The sequence below is a fragment of the Polyodon spathula genome, chromosome 15 (genome assembly GCF_017654505.1).
Source record: "Polyodon spathula isolate WHYD16114869_AA chromosome 15, ASM1765450v1, whole genome shotgun sequence".
Taxonomy (NCBI): domain Eukaryota; kingdom Metazoa; phylum Chordata; class Actinopteri; order Acipenseriformes; family Polyodontidae; genus Polyodon; species Polyodon spathula.
In genome coordinates, this window is record NC_054548.1 from 6511640 (window position 1) to 6533311 (window position 21672).

The window sequence follows — 21672 nt, forward strand, 5'->3', positions numbered from 1 at the left end:
ACACGTTCCAGATATTCGCTACTTATTTGGACCAATCACAGTACAGACATGACTACGTGTTCACTTCTTATCGCTTCTTATGCGCAACGTAATTGGCACAGTGGCCAATAACCTTAGGTGTATCATTTAGACAAGGACACATCAATTTAAAATAAGGAATATTGCAAGTATGGAAGAAGTCATTAACATACAACCTTATAGCATTAACGTAACTGCAACATTCCAGTAATATTGTTAAAAGGTAATGTTAGTGGGTATTAAGTAACAGTTTTATTTTATAACACAACGTCACTGTATTGTACAGCCCCAAAGTATAAAGCAAAAGTAGACAAGGATATACAAAACATTAGACAAGGAACAAGCAGAAGAACGAATCAGCATTGAAAAACTGAATTGCATCTACCGCTGTTAATAATAATAATAATAATAAAAACAATAAAATCCACTGAAAATATCACATCCAGTGTAACGCACATTGTATTATTATTCGCAACTCGCCGTTTACAAAAGCCCCGACGATTATTGGAAGTTTTACAGAAATAAAAAAAAAAAAAAAACCAGTAAAAAAAAAACATACTACAGAAAAATCCATAAAAAAAGACTATCCAAACAGAAGTTAAACAATTGCAAAAGGCAATTTAAAAAAAAAAGTATGTTTTAAGACGGCTTCTGAAAATATTCAAAGGCTCAGATTCCGAGGCGACTTTTCATTGGATAATTTAGTACACGTACTATTTCCTTTAAATTACTTGGCTTTTATTTAACTTGTAAAGAACTGATTGGCCCACATTTGTACGTGTTGTAAAAACAGTACGTGTAGTTAACAAAATAGAAGGCATAGTATATCGCTTTACTACACGTAGTCATTTATTTGAAACGTGTACTAACAGCACCCGTTTTTGACCCAGATACTTTCTGACCCTACAAACACTGTAAAATCTAACTGCAACGCCAACAAATATTTTAATTAAACTGCCTAAACAGAACGCAAGATTAACACGTGGAAGTTTATTAAACCGTGTTTAATACAATGTTAAGTATCACAATAGCTACATTTACTTTATAGCACATGCACTTCTACTTTTTTTGCCGCCCCACTGCCGCCTTGGCTATGTAATTGACTTCTACAGCAAACAAAGATAATCTTGAGAAAACATTGCATGACATCATCGGCGAGGCTCTTTAACGTACTACACGCGCAGTGTATGATGGGAAACTGAGTTAAAAGACCCCAGCCCGCATCTTTTACGCAACGAGGACAGTTTCCAACAGGACTACACATCCCACAACCAGCCTTACAAACTGTCCATCTCTCGCGGTTATTGTATTGTGTTTGATGGCGGTAGATTTAGAAAGTGATTTGATTTTCATTTTTTTTGGTACGTTTCTGAAGGATTGGTTGCCGTCAGTTGTAGTAAAGGTAGGTAATGTGGTCCAATTTATTAAAAATAATGAGTTCACAAATATATATATATTCCAAATTAGAATGTAATCAAATGTTTTTAAGACCATAACAACAAATACCGTACGTACAGTATACGTTACTGTCAGGATAAGGAACTAACAAAACGTACTTTGCAGAATACCGACTCGAGCTAGGTACTGTAGCAAAGTTAGTGACAAACTATTTTGTACTTTATTTTCGACTGTAGTTAATGCCCTAAAGAATGTATAATACATAATGTAAGTGTTGCTGCGTCTTGAAAGAGTGTACAATAGCCAGTGGAAAATTAAGCCAAAGCTGGTGTCGCCACTGACTGCTGTCCAGTGTCCAGTAGAAATAGCAGTGTGTGGGTAATTGAACTGAAAGTACAAGTAGTGTCAGCTGAGGATGGCCCTGCTGGTTATTACGGAGGATAGAGGATACTGATGGTCTGCAGGACAGTTTCAATTGCAACAAATCGAACGTTTTTTTTAAAACTGTAGCTCTTGTGTATGAAGTTTTCAAGTCAAGTACCTATTTACAATTTACGCTCGAATGGGAATGGTACCACAGCTGCAATAAAATGCAGAATAATCTGATTAACAAATTCAATCTCCATGTTTATTTTAATACGCACATTATAGAAAACCAAACCGTAATGGATCATTTTTAATTACAAGTCCTTGGATACACAGAATCAAAAGACAGTACAGTAGGCCTATTGAACATGTCTTCGGAAGCACACGTATTCGCTTTCTATTATAAATAATCCAGAATAGTCTGTACTGTAAATGTTTACCACGTTGCCAGTTGCTTCCCATTTCGGCATAATTGGGTGCCATTTAATTTTTTTTACATCCAAACCATTAACCTCAAGAAAAAACTACAATAACTAACAATGATAAACTTATTACAACGTACAAAATACCCAAAGGTGTAACGTTTATCTTTTCCAAGTAAGAAATGTAACCTATAGGACAGTGCTTTTCAACCTTTTCATCTCAAGATTTAGTAATCGCCAATTAATGTATTATTTTCTCCCAATTTGGCATATCCAATTATTTTTAGGCTCAGCTCACCGCTACCACCCCGGCGCTGACTCGGGAGCAGCGAAAACCAGCACACGCTGTCCTCTGAATGCTATCATGCTCAACTGCTAAAATACAACAACTTGCTAAGACACTAGAACACCCATTAAGCAGCTTATCTGGAGTTCTGACTATTATAATTATACACAAAGATGGAATGAAGAAAAATGTAAGAAAACGCCTAAAATAAAGATTAAAAATTATAGTTGAAATATGCAGTGCAAGAATGCAGCACTATACTGCCCCAGCCGCGCTCACTGCAATTTCCCATACATGAAGTAGAAATTATCAGTTTAACCCTGAGGTCTGTACCAAAGGTTTGGAATCAACCGATCCCCAACTTTGTTCCCTGTATTTTCTTTGCATTTGGTATTGAGAGAATACGGAGCTAGGGACAATTCACAGATTGTACTGTACTAGCTAGTGCTCACCTTAATGCAGAAATAAGGACTGAATTCTCAAATTCATTGCAATTGACCAAATATGTCGCATTAGTTTAAAAATATTAACTTCTTGTAATTTGAAAATAATCATACTACTAGTGTATTTCCCCCGTTGTCTATAAAATGTAACTTGAAACACCTTTTCCCTATACTTTCAGTTGTTCGATGTCCTACTTCTGAAGCAACTTGAACTACAGTATGCCGTTAATGCCTGAATAGAAAATATACATTGAAGGAAAATTCTAAAATGTCTGCGTCTACTGGATTGCAAAATGAACAGAACTTTATGGCTCAGTGGATGTCAAATACGTCCCGTGCTGGAGTAATACTACATCCTCCACTTGACTTTGGCAACCCCCAAAAATCTACATGGGCAGAACAGGAAGGAAATGACTCTTTTTCTGCACAGTTTGCCCCTCTCTCATCCTCTAACAGCAGCTGCATTAGTGTGGATTCCCTCCATGGTGAGGTTGTGTCTCTTGCAAAAACAAATGAAGAATTGGAGCCATCTAGTTTTGACATAAGTAGTGCAATTACAGCTTTCCAGTCCACTGCACTGCATCATGTACAAGGAGCTGAGGAAGGTGGTGTTCATAAGGAGGATAGCATGGAGCATCATTTTCAACAAGGGGGCAGTCCTAATCAGCAGAGCACAGGTCCCCTAATGCAAAAGTTAGAACAGGTAACCATTTCTGAAATTCACAGGCGATATAAATGCAACTTTAGTCATTTCAGTAGTATTGGGTCATTAGAAACTTCTAAGCACCTTCAAGCAGCTGCAAGGTTTAGCTTAATTCAGGTTTCCCCTCATACACTGGTATTAGCTTATTTAAATTTAAGCATAAGTGATAACAGATAAATAGTATATGTGGATATTATCATAGCCACACCTGAGTATCTCTGGATTTTTCTAATTTCTGTATATATATTTTTTTAAATTCAGATGAATGTTAGTTATAAAGTTGGTAGTAAAATAAAAGGCCCTATGTACATCACCAAATAACTTGGAAAAGCAAAGATGCTTCTTACCAGAGATTTTATATATAATGTGTATGTGTTCGGCAATACTTAGTACATGACATTCCGAAATGTGGTAGCAGTAAGGCTTACTGCACCGGGCTGACGGTACACTTTGTTTTGCATCCCAGTGCTTACTTGTACTGTGTTACATGTGTATTTTTTTACAGCTGAAGGAATGGCAACACCAAAAGCAGGAACAGTTAAAGCTACAGCAAATGTATCAGCTTCATAAATTGCTGGAGGAACAACAGAAACTTTTACAGATGGTTAATGCAGAGCAGACACTCCCAGCCCCTGGTAAGAGAATTGTAAAAAGTATAGCCCATAAATACCATTGTATTGTAAATGAAGATACTCAAATACATTTTCGTTCCCTTTCCATTGTCCCTTATGTTCAACTTTACATCAAAAATGACAGCAGTGATTGTGTGGAATGTTAGGGAATTGTTTTGTATTGTTTGGAATGTTTATTTTAAGGTATTTGTTTGAATATGAACTAATAAAACCCCCTTAAATGTAAACAAACTTTCGACCACACGACATTAATATTAAAATAACTTTGTAGCCAGTTAAGATTGATTAATTGATTGACTTATTTGTATCTTGTTTTAAGTTCATAGAGGCAGTCCAGCAATATCATCGCTTGCCGAAGGTCCACAGCTTTCGGCTCTTGCAGTTGCACATGGACATTTACCACACCCAGAACTGCAAAATTCAACCAGGATTTCTGAATTCAGTAACTCTGTGGCACGAGGTGTTGTGCCGAATTACCCATTACAGAAACCAGACAGAGAGAATGCCCTTCAATCAGTAAGAGGCAGTCTGTGGGGTGGTCCTAATGTACCATATCCAGCTGAAGTTGAGCATGAAATGGGTGAAGAGGAGGATTCTGACAAAACATTAGGTGAGAGTTGCTAACAGCCTATTCTTACTGGGCTCAATGACTCCTAGGCAGTTTATCCTACAGCATCCTCCCAGTTCACACTAATGAGTACAGCACCTTGCGCTCAAACTACACACATTGTTCAGCTGCTAGACACTTGCTATAAAGATCTGTGGAATATTTTATTATTGTCCTTAACCAAACCTTTTAGTCGTATACATAAATAAAAATAATGGGTACATACACTGGGTTTGGTGCTGGCCTTTTAAAATGTGGAAGTCCTCTGGTCTTTTTTGGATAGAACTGTATACATATTGTTTCCTAGGATATGTATATAATATGAAGCTTTTTTTATTAACTAAACAGAACAAAGCAATTTGTATGAAGAGCAAAATCAGGATTATCTGCATCGAGGCAAAGATCACGATGTAGCTCATACCAACAGAGACGTCAGTGAATTTTCACATCAGAGCCCTGAAAGAACAGACATTTCACACAAGGACGATTTAGAGGAGAGGTATGTGAATTTCTTTATTTATTTAGTTCTTTTTTTTTAACAAGTATAGTCACAGAATGTACAGTATATGCTTAGTATACCAAACCAATAATACAAGATTAACCTTTGTGAAATAAGCCACTAGGTGTAGCTTTTAATGCATCATTGCAACAGCCAGTCAGAAGAATAGGGGACATTAAGTATTGTAGTTTAAAAAAACCAATGGATGAGATACTGTATAATTACACAGAATTGGAACATAGAAAAATAAATGTCTGGAAAGTTTGTGTTTAACAGACCTCATAACTAAAACGATATTATTTATGTTTTTTTTTTAAATCCCTAATTTAAATCATTACAATAAATGTGGGCAGATAGTGTTGAGAGTAATTCCTGAGTTTTGGGCTAAAGCACACATTCGTGCTTGTTATGCTGAAGCTCTTTCCAATGATACCACTCAAAACATTTTCACTTCCATGTCATATGATGACCCCAGTTACCTTTCTGGTTACCCCAAATTTGTCCTTTTTAATTTCTATTTATTTGTTAATTTTAAATCCTAATGTAGTTCACATTATGCTCCTGCCCACCAAAGCTTAGCATTGGTTACCTGCATCTAAAACTTAAGGTGTTTTGAAGAATAAGTAGCGGGTTCCAAAAAAATACAGCATTCACGATGCCAAGTAATTAGGAAAAGAAAGACTCTGAATATCGTGATGAGCTTCATGTATTGTCATGAAGATTTAAAACAAATTAACAAGAGAAAAGAATTAACTTGTTGTCACGCACATTCTGAATTATCACGCATTACTTGTTTGTGGCTCGTTACTTTTCCAACACACACACACATGCACATAAAAGCATATAAAATAAATGTTCTACTAAGTACAAGTTTTACTACTTAAAAAATAGATCTACATAACATCTACTTTAATTAAACAAAACTTTTAGTATAAATGTATGTGGAAAATGTGGGAACACGGAAGGGGCTACACTACAATACAATAAAAAGCAGTATGATCATTAAGGTCTATATGAATATAAGATTGAGAACAGGGGGATATGTAAAAATACATACAAGGTTCCTGAGCAGCTTCATGCAGTGGCAGTTCTATAGGCGGAGTACCAGCTGAGCATCCTAATGTTTCTGTACACATCTGCCAGTCCCTATACCCTGCCTCTGCTCCGAGAAGCCAGAGACTGCTGGTCTGCAGCTGTGGTAGAAATGCCAGGCGCAGAATCCACTTAACACACACATTATAATGAAACGTGAATGTCTTGTAATACATTTAAACAAAAGTCTTTATTTAAAGCGATACGGTACATTTATGTTGTTTGTTAACTATACCTATCCATTACTTTATTGCACAATATGCCAATTGATGCTAACAATTTATTCCAGTTTCGTGCAGTGGAAGAAGAGGTGGAGCTCTGTTGTTCCTCTGACATCTTCAAATAATTATAGAAAGACTACTAATAATAATAATATGAGGCTAAAAGTTTGGTTAGTTGTGCTTAACAACATGCATTTGAACATTAATAATAGGCTATACGAGAGGTTTACATTTGCAGCATCTTTCTTGTTCTTTCTTTTGTGTGTGTGTGTGTGTGTGTGTGTGGTTTGGTACGACTTTGCTGAGGAATAACGTGAGATTCCTCTAGTTAAACAGGATCTTGACTGCTGAAATCTCGTGAGACACAAGCACGATTCCTGCTCCGGTTTACATGGGTTTTTAAAGCTATTTTTATCGTGACAAAGCGATTGACTCTGCCCTTAAAGTTGCGCTGACCAAAGGATGTTCTTTTGCTGTTTCATGATGTATTCACGTGACGTCACAGAGTCATGACTTTAGAGTGGATTTTCTTGTGCATGTAAACCTAGCCATTGTTAGCATCCTAATAGTCTTCGAAGTTATAAGTGTAACGTTTTTTTAAAGCTCTTTTCAAAATGGCCACTGTAGTGCAGAAAGACTTCTACCTTTTGTTAATGATTTTTTAAGGTTTTTAATGAGTTTTGAAATAATTATTCTTGTTCAGTCAGCACAGATGTTCTTATTGAGTTCAAGGTTATCAACTGGTTGTGTTTTTGACAATGACCTTTTTCTCTGAAAGTATTGGTCATAGAAATGTGCAATATGTTGTGATTTATTTTCTCTATACACTGCCTCAGCTTCTCCAAATTCTAAATGGTTACTTCAAAATTATAACCATTTCCAACTGTAGTGCAAGCATTAATTAAATACATTTGGAAAGATTAGATTTTTAATGTCTTATAGGGAGTAATTACTAAAATAATCTGTGAGCAATAGGGGCAGTATACATGTACCATTAATTTGTAACTTAAATGACAACACATTGCTGGGTCTGGTGGTAATGTCTTTTTTAGTATTTAGAAATTGTTTCTAATACATTTTGTTGGTTTTATTAACCTAGGCCTATCAATCCTGGAACTGGTAGTAGAAAGCTGACTTTTGAGGAGCTCCTGGAGGAGCAGCTGAGGTTGGAAGAACAAAGACTGAAACGGCAACAAGTTAGTATTGCGCAATGCACAGCTATTCCAATCACAATCATTCCATTTACAGTACTGTTTTTTTGTGACACAGAACATTTCTTTAGAACGAGAGGTGAAAGATTTGATGATCTGTTAAACAGATTGGGACCAGTGCTTCAATGCAAAACTAGACAGCGATGCATTGACACCTGCAGAAAGACTTGCAGACACTGCACATGGCAACTGGCAATTCCCAGCAAAGTGTGTCCACAAGCTTCTGACTTTTTTAGTTTTCTTGCTCTTCACAAATCTATCACAGTTTTCTCCATCAGGCTTTACATTCTCTCCAGTCATTTTCAATTTTTTTCTGAATAATACATACCAACGCTGTTATATAAGTGTGGATGTTTACAAACTATTAAAAGTTCCTCGAAGTCTCGCTCCATGATGGTTACCAACGTTCAACATCATCCGACCCCAGTAAAATTTCAGGTCACAGACACATGCGAACAGTATGAACCAGCCTTAAATGTTTGTTTTATCTATTCTGTTTTTTAACAAACTGTGAAGAGCCAAATACAATACTTGTATTGAAAGAAAATTAGCTAAACCAAAAACTGTAAATATCTTTTAAAGAACACTTGCAGATTGTGTAATTGAAATATTTCCATTGCAGACTGGAACAGGAGTGAAAGCCAATCCTAAAAGAAAATTTCTTAAACGCGGAGAAGGTCTGTCTAGATATACTAAAGCAAGACCTGTTGTGCCATCCACACAAACCATTAAATCTGATATTATTACACAACCTACTCGGTTCCAAAGCGTGGTAGAGCCTAAGAATGCACCAAAGACAAGCAAGCACCAAGTACAACGCAAAACTGCCATGCTAAACAAAGAGAACTGCATTGAAAGATTACCAGCGCCACGAACCAAACCAGATTCTGTCTCAAAAATCAAGATGAGTCATGTACAGAAGACTATGATTCTTGGCAACCATCACGGACAGAACATTTCCAAAGCTTCCGGGACGAAACCACCAGGGTCTGTAGGAAAATCTCAAGATACCAATGAACCAGCATTAGGTATTCAAGTGAACAAGATGGAGACTGCCAAAACAGTTGATGCTGCCCATACAGTTGTCGCAAATCCTGTGACTGCAAAGCAGGCATGCTCTGATGAGAATGGCCAACGAGTACTTTCAAAACTGTCAACCAATATCCCTAGTAAAGCAACGGAGTACTCTTTTGATATCTCATTTCAGAGAAAGCTGGAAACCTGGGATAAAGAAAAAGAGGAAGAGAACATTGAGCTAGACGAGTTTGAGCTCCTGGAACAGGCTGCAGATGAGATCTCCTTCTCCAGTAACTCCTCTTTTGTATTAAAAGTCCTACATTTGGATCAGCAGGGTCTCAAAGGACACAGGTTGTCCTCTACCCCTATCAAATCAGCAGCACGGCCAACAGCCCAAAGTGATTCCCATACCAGAGATGGCAAAAGCCTAACAGTCTCCCACACAATACAGGATACTTTAGAATCCGCTAGACAAGAAGTAAAGGAAATGGATAAACAATCAATGACCTTGGAAATAAAGGGATTGAAGGATACTGTGTGTACTAAAGATCAAGCCGTTAGAAATAATAAATGTGACCAAAATGATAAGAATAGTAGCGATTCATGCCAAAGTGATTCAGATTCCAAGGAACTTCATGCAACCTTGCAAGATGAGAAGAAACAAGATCAACAGGCAGCTGGGCCCAGTGGCTGTCAGTATGGCTCCAATTGCCAATATGACAAAACACCTTATCAAGATGGTGCCAAAGAGAGCACTACTCTAGAGGACGGGTACATGAGTGATGAATTGACTGTTATTGAACAGAAGGGCTATAATAAACGGCAAATCAATCAGGATCACTTTGCTTTTGACGATGATGATACCTGGCATGATTTTGAGGAGGCTGGAAGTGTGGATAGTGATGGCATTCCAGAAAGGACTGGTTATTGTAGTGAGGAAACCGATAGCTCGTTGTTAAAAGGCGGCTCACTGCCGGATCAAGCAATCAAAAGGAAGGTGGCCTTTGCAAAGACAGAGGAGACCAAATCCGGGTGTAGCCTAAATGATAGCAGAGCAGATCTTCCACCGACATCAGATCTAATGGCCAAACTGTTTCCATCACTGAAGCCCAAACAGAAACCTGTCTCTGCCCGAGGGACTGAAAACGTCAATGGGGCACCGGAACAAACTTCAGGTTAGCCAAGAAATGTGCTATTTAATTTGCAGACTATGCTGGCAGGTTAGTAGAGGGAACTACTGTAGATCCCTACCTTACAGCTGAAGTTGGTTTCATCATGTTTTGTAGAATTCGTTGTATCGCAGATACAAAACCAGTCTCATTTTCTGCTTCATTCATGATATCCTGATGACTTTTTAAAATACACCCCTGTGCCTAGATCTCAAACATATCTTCCCTCTAAGTTCAGCTGGTGTACCAGAGAGTAACCATTAACCTGTCCCCAGTGGATGAAAGAAATACCATGTGGGTTCTGTGTGATATTTCTTACTAATGTATCTTTTTATGCATTTGCTGAAGTTAGAGAGAAAACATGTTTGAGAGGTGTATTGAGGCTACAGAGTGTGATAACGGAAACATAAAATGATATATGAAGTGAAAGAGTAGGTCATTCCCTGTTCTTTGAGTGTCAGACTGATGACTAATATGCTTAATGGCAGTACCAGTTAGGTTTGTAGCATTGCAATGTGAGTTAGTTTCAAGTTTTATCGAAACAAAGTCAAGCAGAAAAAGATTGTCATGTCTTAAGAACATAAGAACATAAGAAAGTTTACAAACGAGAGGAGGCCATTCGGCCCATCTTTCTCGTTTGGTTGTTAGTAGCTTATTGATCCCAAAATCTCATCAAGCAGCTTCTTGAAGGATCCCATGGTGTCAGCTTCAACAACATTACTGGGGAGTTGATTCCAGACCTTCATCAGACCTTCATCAGCTTTACCTTATAAGGTTTCAAGAAATGATTTCTAGTCATTGGTCCAGAAGACAGGACCAGTAACTTTCAACAATATAGGGATGTCATGAAGCATATGTTTTCTGGTGAAGTTCTTAATTAAAAATCCTGACAGCATCAGAATGTGTTTCAGGAGGTTAGCGCTGTGAGCCACCAGCTTGAACAAATCAATTCTGTTTTGAAAGGAAGATACTGATATTTTAATAAAGTTCCATATGTTTCCCTTTTCCAGGACCAGGCTCCAATCCACAATCCACACAGCTGAGGGAAAGGTTGGTGGAGATGGAAATAGAAATTGAGAGATTTAGAACGCAGAATGCAGCTCTAGCAAATCTACGCCAAGAGAGGGAGAAAGACTTAGAAAGCCTGAGGTACGCAACATAGGGCCCAATTCACAAAGCTTGTACCCCATTATTTGAATATATAGGTTTGTTTAATGGGTTGTATGTATAAATGAAACATTTCTAGACTATCAAATTTCAGTTGTTTCTTTAAAATAGTTCAAGCTTTGTGGTTAGGGTCATTTATCTCTACAATAATAGATAATTAGACATGACCGAAGGAAGTAATATGCCATTATATTTTTTAAAATTCTAAATTAAGTTGTTCGTTGTTTTTACATCAATACTTTTTGGTGTTAAATTTAGTTTTATATGTCAAAGTATATTTGACAGTTGTTTGGAGGAGATGTTATTTTTTTGCATGCATTTTTGTCTCATGGCTAATCAAAAACAAAATATTGTCATTACAGGAAGGAGATAGCTGACTTTGAAAAGAAAAAGGCAGAAGAGTTGGCACGACTGGAGCAATACAAAAAAGAGGAAATGAGAAAACTGCAAAAGGAACGCAAAATATTTGAGAAGCATGCTGCTGCAGCTCGAGCAATCCCTGACAAAAAGGAACGAGAGGAAATGCAGGTGAGGTTCTCTATGTTTTTAGCCCTTTGCCAGTGTAAAGGTGCTACAACAAAGAGACTATCCTTAGAAATGCCAACTTGCAGTGGCAATAATTGCTAGAAGCTATTTTACAGTGGGTTGCTTTGTAGAGATATTGTTAAACCGGTGAAAAATAATGGAAACCCTATACATTTGTCCAGTAGGCCTGGTCTCATCTTCATCTTTAGTTCTTGTGGTCTTTAATTTCTGGGTCTGGTTATTATTCACACCATGAAGAGTTCCTTGATATTTACTTCCCTATCTGTAAGTGTACATCATACCTATTTAGTTTTATCTTGATTGTTTGGTTAACATTTTATGAACTTGCATTGATGGCTGTGGAGAAACCTACCTCTGGAACCCTAAAGAGAGCACAATCCTAACCTATCTCCTTTATCCTTCTTTTGTAGGTTTTGACACAGAAAGTAGCAGAGCTGCAGGAGGAGCTTAAGAGGAAGGAAACCAGGTGGTCGAATACACATAACCGTCTCAAAAAGCAGGTGGAATCTCTGACCAAGGAGAACGCTGAGCTGCGCGAGGAAATCACAGTGATGGAACGACTGCGGGTAGAGGCATGGAAGAAAATTGAAACAGGATCTGAAAACAAGAAGCAAGCAGAAAACCCAGCAGTTAATGTCAGGAGACCGAAGCCCATTGTAAGTTTCCCTGTAACAAAAGAACCTAGTTATAGGGCACAGTACAATGATACATGATTGAATTGCAGCTGCAGTTAATCTAACTAGAAATGCTGTTCTTTCAGAGTCCTCCCGAGTTAGTAAAAATCAGCAATAGCCTGTCGGCTTCCTCCGTGACAACAGAAAGCCATAAAGAAAACCGCTCTCCAGTAAAAGGTAATGTAGTACCAAAATGACTGTACTGTCATCCTGTTTATATGAGGTAGAAATCAATATGTAACTGAACAAATGTCCACTGTTATTGTGAATACTTTCACCCCTCTCATGTGTGCCATTCATTTTTACTTAATTTGTAATTGCTATTTAAACTCAGTAGTTTGCTCGGAATTGTACAGCTTACTGTGTATTAATTTCAGTAGGCAATGTTACTTATTAGCAAAAATTAGTTTCTTCAGAAAAAAAGTTTCAATTGTCCAGGAACGAATAATGAGTCATTAAGTATGCAATATATTGTCATTAGTCAGCGTATAGGTGGGCAACATAGGTGGGACTGGGACTGGTAAATGGGCGGTATTAGTTCGAGAAGCCGTTGTAATCAAAATAATGACTTGTTACTTCTAATCAAGTTATAACATCTAGGGTGGTTCAAAAGAATGTGACAACATACACGAGGAACGAAAAATTGGTACGGTATCCATCACAGTACACTCGACTAGTCACACAACTATACGGACTCCCGCATAACTGAAGTTGTAAGGTGACTTCAACGGACAGTGAGATCTCCTGCTTTTACTCAGTGAAAATGCACTCGTAGGGGTGACTTAGATTCTACCCACTGAATTTAAGATGCCCTCAAATTTAAGATGCAGCCAAAATTTCCCCCTCAATTGGAGGAAATAATAAAACATCAAATGAAGATGCATTTACAAAGACACAACCTCAATTACGCATATAAGAAAACAACGTATGGAGACAGTTTGCAGCCATCTGCTCTCACGCAGAGCATTACAGTTATGCTCAGCTTCTCATTTCCAGTTGTGATTACTCACACATGTTTGTCTCCCTTTTTGTGAACTGTGGTACTGCTTGGCAAGTAGAAAAATACAGGGTTCTGCTCAGCATTTCCGATCTGTCCAAGCTGGTACTGTTTGCTAGAACCAAGCCTAATAGCAAAACACTGAAATTGTAAAAGCTTCTCTTCGAAGTCCTCAAGAAGCTAATGATGCTTCTTTGAAAGTGGCTGCGTGTATGTCATGGAGGATTCGGGACTGGACAGTAAAATCTATGTTTGTCTTTTCTCTGCAGCCAGTCACGTTGCTGTTTGTGTACTGGGGTAATCACGTCTTTTGTTGCAGTTTTCCTTTTTTTTTTTTTTAAATACAGGCATCACTATACCAAATTTAAGATGCGAGCCATTTCTGAGAATTGGTTTAAATAGTGCGTCTTGAATTCAAATGAATACGGTACATTTTGTAACTACTTATATTATGTCTAACTAAATTACAGTAATTGTTTGCCTTTTTAAGTTAAAAATACAAGATCTACTCCAACACCCGCAGAAATGTGGAATGCAGAAGATGCAGCAACGGCAGAACCCAGAAACAGTGCTTTTTATGGGGAAGCTGTGGCCAAAGTGAGTGATTTCTCAGATTCAAATCAATTTTGAGTGGCTTTGCTGTACATTTGATGTGTAAAGTGGGTTACCAGGGGTTGTCGTATTAGAATTTTTTTTCTCATTTAAAATGTGTATATTTATATTTTCTATAGATAAGTTTACATAACTTTAAAAATAAAAAAAAGGTTGTGTCTTTGCCCTTTTTCAACAGAGCACTGTACTGGTGGGTAAACAACAAAAAGTGAAGGAAGATGAAGATTTTCTAGAGGAAATACATCACTTAGATGGAAAGGTTAGAATTCTCTAATCTTTTTTTTTTATTAAAAAATGTGTTGGTCCTGCATAAGCCCAGTTTTTCACATCTCGGATGGGAGCGAGGCCCAAACCTGGTAATGTGATTTGTTCTGCATAAGTGACTGGGCTGATCTCATGCATTTTTATCCACTGACTCCCCAATTTTGATATTGAAATGTAATGTGGTTGACATTCTTGTGCAGCTGAAGGGTATCAGAATTGAAGCTGAAATTAATTTCTAGCTAGATTGGATTTATCTAATGATGGTGAGTATAGAACTTAAGTATTTCTCAGTAACCGGGGTTAGAAATGAAGGAATTTAAAAAATGTTTTGCATACTGTAACCTGAGCTGACAAGAATGGAACTATCATGGCATTTAAAACGCCATTGGCTGGGTTTCCATGCATGTTAGAAACTCTCTACAGTCATTGTTTATGTGACGTAGTAGCACCTAGCACGCACACTCTAGGAAGTGAGCGTCTAAATCATTGCACAACTTTAATGGGTGGTTAAATCACCTCATGTTAAAAAGCCGTACAGTTTTTTTTGCATGTTAGTCGTACTTTATGGTTCCAAAACTTCAGCTGTGAAAATCCAGTTTGTGATGTAACCCTGTGCAGTGTTCTACTAAACTGAAGGCCGTGCCAAGCAGTCCTTTAATGGCAAGCTTCTTTGACCAAATAGGAAAAAATAAGCATACAGTACGAGAGACTATACTGCAAAGTATGGTGAACCAGCATGTCAAAGAAACGAAGTGCCTTTGTCATGTTTACCCAATCCTGGGCCCACAATGACACTACGGTATGATCCTTAAGGAGTTAAGGAGCGTAGTCTAGAGGCACACTCTATCCCGCTTGTTAGTGATAGTCAATGTTTCTAGCTGCTCATCGCAGACCTTTTGCTGCTTCAGTCTCTGCCCGTCAACAAGCTTTTGAAAGCATCTCTACCGGTTAACGGAAATGCTGCTAATGTGTGTTGCAGATTGAACAAGTGTTAAGAAGCGGCAGCCGCATCATTATTTTCCCCAATGGAACCCGTAAAGAGGTGTGGGCTGATGGAAAGACTGTGAAAGTCACATTCTTCAATGGCGATGTTAAACAAATGATGGCAGATCAGAGAGTGGTAAGAATTTAAGTTAATTTAAGTATAATTAAATATGTGGCAATATATCCATTTTTTGTTATAAATACTGTTTACTGAAGGTTCTGTCCTTTTTTCAGATTTATTATTATGCTGATGCCCAGACAACCCACACTACTTATCCAGATGGTTTGGAGGTCTTGCAGTTCCCCAATAATCAAATCGGTAAGGCAGTCTTGGTGTAAAATTTGCATTATTTAATTTGGGGTGATGTATCACTGATACACTGTATTATTTGATCACCATCGATGGTCAAGGCCTGTACTTTTATAAAAAAAAAAAAAAAAAAAAAAAAAAAAAAAAAAAACAACAGATTAATAATGTTCAAGCAAAGTCAGGTAACAAACGGAGTATATGTAAAAACGGAAACAAGACATCGGATTTCTTATGTCTTGTTTCAGCCTAAAGTAAAATTTGATTTGAAAGTCTCAGTTGTCATTGTAAACTAAACTTAGCAGGTAACAAAGAGGCTGCTCATGTCAGGCTTTTGTTCCTTTAATTTCATTGCAATAACGTTAAGCACTAAAGTTAACCTGCTTAATGTGACCTGCTCGTAATGTGCAAATTGAAGTTATTCATTATGTTTAAATACTAATTAGATATCTATTGGGAGGAATATTTAAAAATAAATAAATAAATAAAATAAAAATATTATTAAAAATAATAATAAAAATAAAAGTGCCTTTACCGGATGCGCCACTCAGGAGCCCTAGTTTGTAAGCATTTATTTTGTATTTCAGCATGTTAAGCAGGTTATTTTTAGGGCGTAACATAATTATTATAGTGTGTATGTTAATGAAACCCAAGACTAATTAGTATTGTTAGATTTCAAGGAATTTACGTAGTTTCTGCTTGAGTGGGGTTTATGCAGCTGACCTTTTTCGGCGATCATTTGGGACAGTAATCACCACGGCTGCATGTATCCTGTTTTCATGTTCTTACAGTAGCGCTGTACTGCAATGTGCGCTGTTGTACCGATATTGAGCAGAACATGAACTTGTAATTCCCCAAGTCTTTTCACTCCAAGAAAATATAGAAAAATCTTGTTTGAAATGTTTGACGAGGCCGCAGACAGTGATATCGCAAGCCGCATTTGGCCCGCAGGCCACACTTTGGGAACCCCTGGAGTAGAAGCTGCCCTAGCGTTCTGAAGGGTGACAATGACCCTGTCAGATAACCAGAGGTGACTCAAATGTCTCCACTTAGAGGCCAGACCCAGAGCTGCAGAACTGTTGGCACATCTCTATGCCACAGAGTGCCCCGCGCCTGACTCCGCAGGTCGCTATGGGACGGCAACTCCCACAGCTGACTGCATAGGAGCTGTGCCAGTACTGAGAACCAGGTCCTTCTGGGCTACTAAAGGCACCTGAGCCCAGTCTGGCCTGATTTTCTGTAAGCACAGTGTAAGCAGTGGCAACAGTGAAAAGGCATAGAGGAGTCTTGGGCCATCTGTGGGAGAACAAAGTATAAGAAATGGACACTAAGATACTGGACTGTTTTTTGTAAATAAGTTGTTGAAAATGACCATCTGTTACTTGAATGTACTGGTTTAATTATTCAGTGGATTATTTGATGAAAATAAGTTCGGACACTTTATTACGGGAGTTATGTATAATCTAATGTCATTTAATTAAGCAACATGTTTTCATAGCTATTCATTACTGTTCTTGGTAGCTCTAAATGTAATGCTTTTTTAAAGGCTATTGATGTTTTAAAAAAAAAAAAAAGCATTGTCCCAACCTGTTTACCAACTTAAAGTAGACTTTTCTTACTCCCTCTTTTTATATACACATTACATAATGCTGCTTTAAGTTACCGTGTGCATCTGAGTTGCCCAACTTAATCAACATTTTTTTTATTGCAGAAAAACATTTTCCAGATGGCAGGAAAGAAATCACTTTTCCTGATCAGACCATAAAGAATTTGTATCCTGATGGGCAGGAAGAAAGCATATTCCCTGATGGCACGATTATAAGAGTAAAGCTGTGAGTATTTCACAAAAAAAATTGATCTTTGGTACAATGCTATAGCTTAAACATGACAGATCTTCAACAGAACAGAGGGGGTGAGGCAGTGATAATATTGCTATTGCCTGTAACAGGTAAGAATTTATTTTGATTCCTTTTGATTTTAGGCCCAGCTAAAAATACAGCCCTAGTATGTAAATTGTTTTTGGTCATAATTATATTTGTCTACAGTGAACTTGGTATTGCCTTGTGATTGCAGAAGTCATGTATGAAATCATTATATTTGTATTTAATGCAGAGATGGGAGCAAAGTTATTGAATTCAACAATGGGCAAAGAGAACTGCATACCCCAGAGTACAAGAGAAGAGAGTACCCGGATGGAACTGTGAAGACTGTGTATTCCAATGGTCAACAAGAAACTAAATACCCTACTGGCAGAGTAAGGAGCAAAGACAAAGATGGAAATATCATAATGGACACTAAACCATAGCAACCTGGCCTTCTGAAGTTTGTTCAGAGCTTAAATCTGAATTTCAAGGTGCTCGCCAGTTTCTAGTAAAAATATTTAACAAAAACAGTAGCCTTAGGTGATGCCTTAGGTTTTGACTTACAATTATTTATTTTCTTTCTACGGTTTTATGTTTTTTGTGCAATAAATGCGAGTGGAAACATTGTGTGTGTATATTATATATATATATATATATATATATATATATATATATTACATGAAACATAAATTCTATATTAAAATGTGTTAATTTTTATTAACTTGATTTTCAGTGTACAGATGGTATTTCACATTAGCACAGTTTGTTCTATGAGCCAAGACTTGGGCTACAACCACACATGTTGCTTCTAGCTGATATAGTGTCTATTATTTTTGGAAAATGTAGAGAAAAGTTTCTGACAAGAAAATAAATTAAAATGAGAGACCAATGCTTGTCTCGTTCCTAACCATGAATTGTTCCTAGAATCACACCGATATGGCTCATCAAGGACCCCAATTTGTCTCCAAAGCTGCAATGTCTCTTTTGTATTCTGGAGACCAAAATTGAAGTAAGCAGTGTGGTCTCACCATGGCATTTTACAGCTCTGTCATACCCCCTGATTTATACTGCACAATTCTCTATTATATAACCAAGCATTCTGTTAACCATTGCTGAAATTTGATTTAGAGGTAGTTTGGATTAGCAAGTCAACTGTATGTACATTGTAAAACACAAACACCAAGCAAAGGAATTAACAGGTGACCAACCTCATTTCTGTGGCCAGAAGTAAATTGACTTCTAAGAGATAAAATAACATGTAGATCCAAAGCATAATGCAAAAACTTTAATTTCACAAATAAACATTGAAGTGGTCATTAAGCAGAGGATTTTCATTCAAGCAGAGTTCATAGATTAATCGTTTTAACCCTCTGCGGTCCTATGTCGGATCAGGGACGGCATTACAATTTTCCCTTATCAGTCCAATGTCGGACTCCGTCCTACATCATCAAAAAGTCGTAAAGCACAGGTTTCTAGTGGTTTTTTTCTCCTGAAAAAGCAGAGAAAACCTTTCAATGGCAGAGTGAGACTGAAAAAAAAAAAAAAAAAAAAAGGGTATAACTCATAGCCCAATGCACTATAGAGATAACACAGACATAACAAAGGAGGTAGCTGCTTCTGCATCCAGAAAACCATAATAAAACAAAAAACATTCACATTTGAATCTAAAGGCAAATATACTGGACAGCACAGCAACTTCCTGCTTTTTCGCTCTGCTCATTTGCTGAAAGATAAAAACATAATTTCAAAATAATGTGTGTTTCACCTGCATAAATCAAATTGAGTAGGTTTAGCAGGAATAAGAGTTACTGTACCTGTTTTCCTAATAGTACTCTGCAAAACCACTTTCCACAAAGGGCACGTGAACTAGTGTTCTGCCTTCATATAAGTATACAATGGGCTCTGGATCCTCTGACTTAAAAAAGCAAAAACAAAGGCTCTCACATTCTTTGGAACTTAGCTTAACTTTGCTTAATGAAGAGAGAACCTTTAAAATGGGTTGTCTCCTGAAAATGGTACCAATGGTGACAAGCTGCAAATTCTGTTTTGCCTCCGGATCTTACTGTACATGAGACACTGAATTTCATGCAATTTTTCAAGCACTGATGATTCTAGATACTCACCAATCTCAATTTTGTAGTGCAGCATAACAAGCCATACTTTGCCATTTTTATACCTGGCCATGGCTACCACTGTATAACAGAAACTGAAGTTCTATTTTCAGTTCTTTTTTTTATCTGGTTATGTATTTATAACCACAAAACATGATACTGCTTTCCAAGTGTTACAAACCTACTATTCCTGTTACAAATGATGTGTACCACAATATACAACAGAAAACAAGTTACTTCAATTTGTACCCATAGCGTATGATCAGAGGCATTTTTTTATTTTTCATTAACTGATGTTTCACAATAAAAATTCTCTTGCCTCTTCAAAGTGTTGAGTAGGTTGTGTAAATCCCATTTAAATGCATCAAGATTTTAGGTTGTTACACAACAAACTAAAAACATCTAATGGGGGTGAATACTTACTATAAGCACTTTATGGCCCACTTGCTATGGATTTAAAATCGTATTTAATAGTGTAAAAACTGCTTTATCCACAAGCTGGTCTTTTTTTAAAATACTTTTAATTTCGATAGAGTAACTGTGACAGACATCAATTTGTCTGAACAAAAATAGGGTTTACAGATTGATGACATTGTATTATTTTTGCTTCAGAATTCTTTCACTTTTAAACATTCCTCCTAATTACATTTGCATCACACAATTCAGTGTAGATTTGACAAAAGGAAAACCTCATTCTTTTACATCTTTTGTAATTATACTTAACTATCATAACATGGTTTGAAAGTTAATTCTATTTACTGTTGGGGACAATTCCGGATAACATGGAGATAGGTTTACTTTTAAGATTAACGGCACAACTAATAGATATGCAAAGAAAGAGAAATATTTAAATGTGCCTGTCAGTGGTCAAAGCATCCATAGAACCAAAGTCAACTTGTATTATGAGGAGCTTAACTGGGTTAAGATTTTCAAATCTAGCCAGCTTTGCTCTGTAATACTTTCCATCACTGTACTTGGCGAGACAAGGTGCTCCTGGAAAAGATTAAGTGCACAGTCAGCAACAGTGAAAACAGTTACATAGTGTGTATCAGTATTGGATCATTCTGTGTCTACTTGAAATACTTGGCAGTTCATTTTTGGGAAATAACCAGCTGGGATATTCATTCTTCAATTTAGCTCCAAAAATAAGTTCCTGAAAAGCCTGCCATTAGAAATGATTCTTATCTATTTAGGGGTACCAAGATATTCAGTAAGCAGGCAATCCGAGTAGGATAAAAAGCATCATAAACCAGTAGGGTGTCGCATTATTTTCTGAGCCAATGCATGTTGCACGAGTGGCAATATATTCTGACCCTTAATATTATTTTATATATTCTATGTTTCTTAAACCTGGTTGTCTTTACCTTCTTTCTTCCGCTGTTTTTGTTTGGCTGAGTCTGTTTCTTTTGTTTGTGTAAAATGTGACGGGCTGCTCTGGAAAATGCTGCATTCACAGTTACGTCTGTGCAGGAAACGGTCACAACTGCTAAGAATGCTTTGGAGAGAACTTGGTTCATAGTTGTCCCCATTTATTTATTTTTACTGACGAGATGAAATTCGAAAAGGTGTTTGTCCAGGTCTTTTCCAGGTATCCGGTGATTTCTCTCCCTTCTACCACTGAATACAAGTATGACTTTGTGAGGTTTATGTCATGTTTTTCTTCTTTTAAAAATGTTTGTTTAATTTCTTCTGCTATTGGTGTGAACCTGTTTTTTTTTCAAAGTGTTCTCCACTTTACAGTGCTTGTACTTGGTGATGAATATGGTGGCTGCTGACATCAAGCAGCACAGGCAGGCACTGCACACTGGAGAAGCTGATGACGTAGGAAGGAGTCTAATATGGAAAAAATGTGTCATGTTTTGACACATGAACGGAACATCAGGATTTATTTACAGATGGCAAGATTGCTAAACATGCTTTCACTTCTTAAAATACACTTTCTAGTAGTTTTTCTGCTACAGACAACAATACAAGAAGAAAATGAAACCCGGCAGTTTCGACAGAGTACTCTCTTAGAAATTCAGGATCGCTGCAAACCCATCAAATCAAGCTAAGTACAATACT

At 37.2% G+C, this 21672-nt stretch overlaps 1 protein-coding gene across 1 annotated transcript; it reads left to right on the top strand.

Annotated features, from left to right (window-relative positions):
* The first annotated feature begins 1342 nt into the window (after positions 1-1342).
* On the top strand, positions 1343-18112 carry cenpj (centromere protein J). The gene is made up of 17 exons (XM_041271791.1): positions 1343-1420; positions 3113-3636; positions 4142-4271; positions 4588-4878; positions 5224-5374; positions 7787-7883; positions 8521-10090; positions 11095-11233; positions 11614-11779; positions 12208-12453; positions 12558-12648; positions 13959-14065; positions 14259-14339; positions 15324-15464; positions 15563-15647; positions 17347-17467; positions 17748-18112. Exons 2-17 carry the CDS (start codon positions 3202-3204, stop codon positions 17938-17940), a joined length of 4044 nt encoding a protein of 1347 aa, XP_041127725.1. The 5' UTR covers positions 1343-1420; positions 3113-3201; the 3' UTR covers positions 17941-18112.
* The last annotated feature ends 3560 nt before the right edge of the window (positions 18113-21672 follow it).

Excerpts from the sequence above, each read along its gene's own strand:
- cenpj (XM_041271791.1), top strand. The coding sequence starts at position 3,202 with ATGTCTGCGTCTACTGGATTGCAAAATGAACAGAACTTTATGGCTCAG. Across the intron at positions 12,649-13,958 it reads AAACCGCTCTCCAGTAAAAG|TTAAAAATACAAGATCTACT; the intron begins GTAATGTAGTAC and ends TGCCTTTTTAAG. Across the intron at positions 14,066-14,258 it reads ATGGGGAAGCTGTGGCCAAA|AGCACTGTACTGGTGGGTAA; the intron begins GTGAGTGATTTC and ends CTTTTTCAACAG.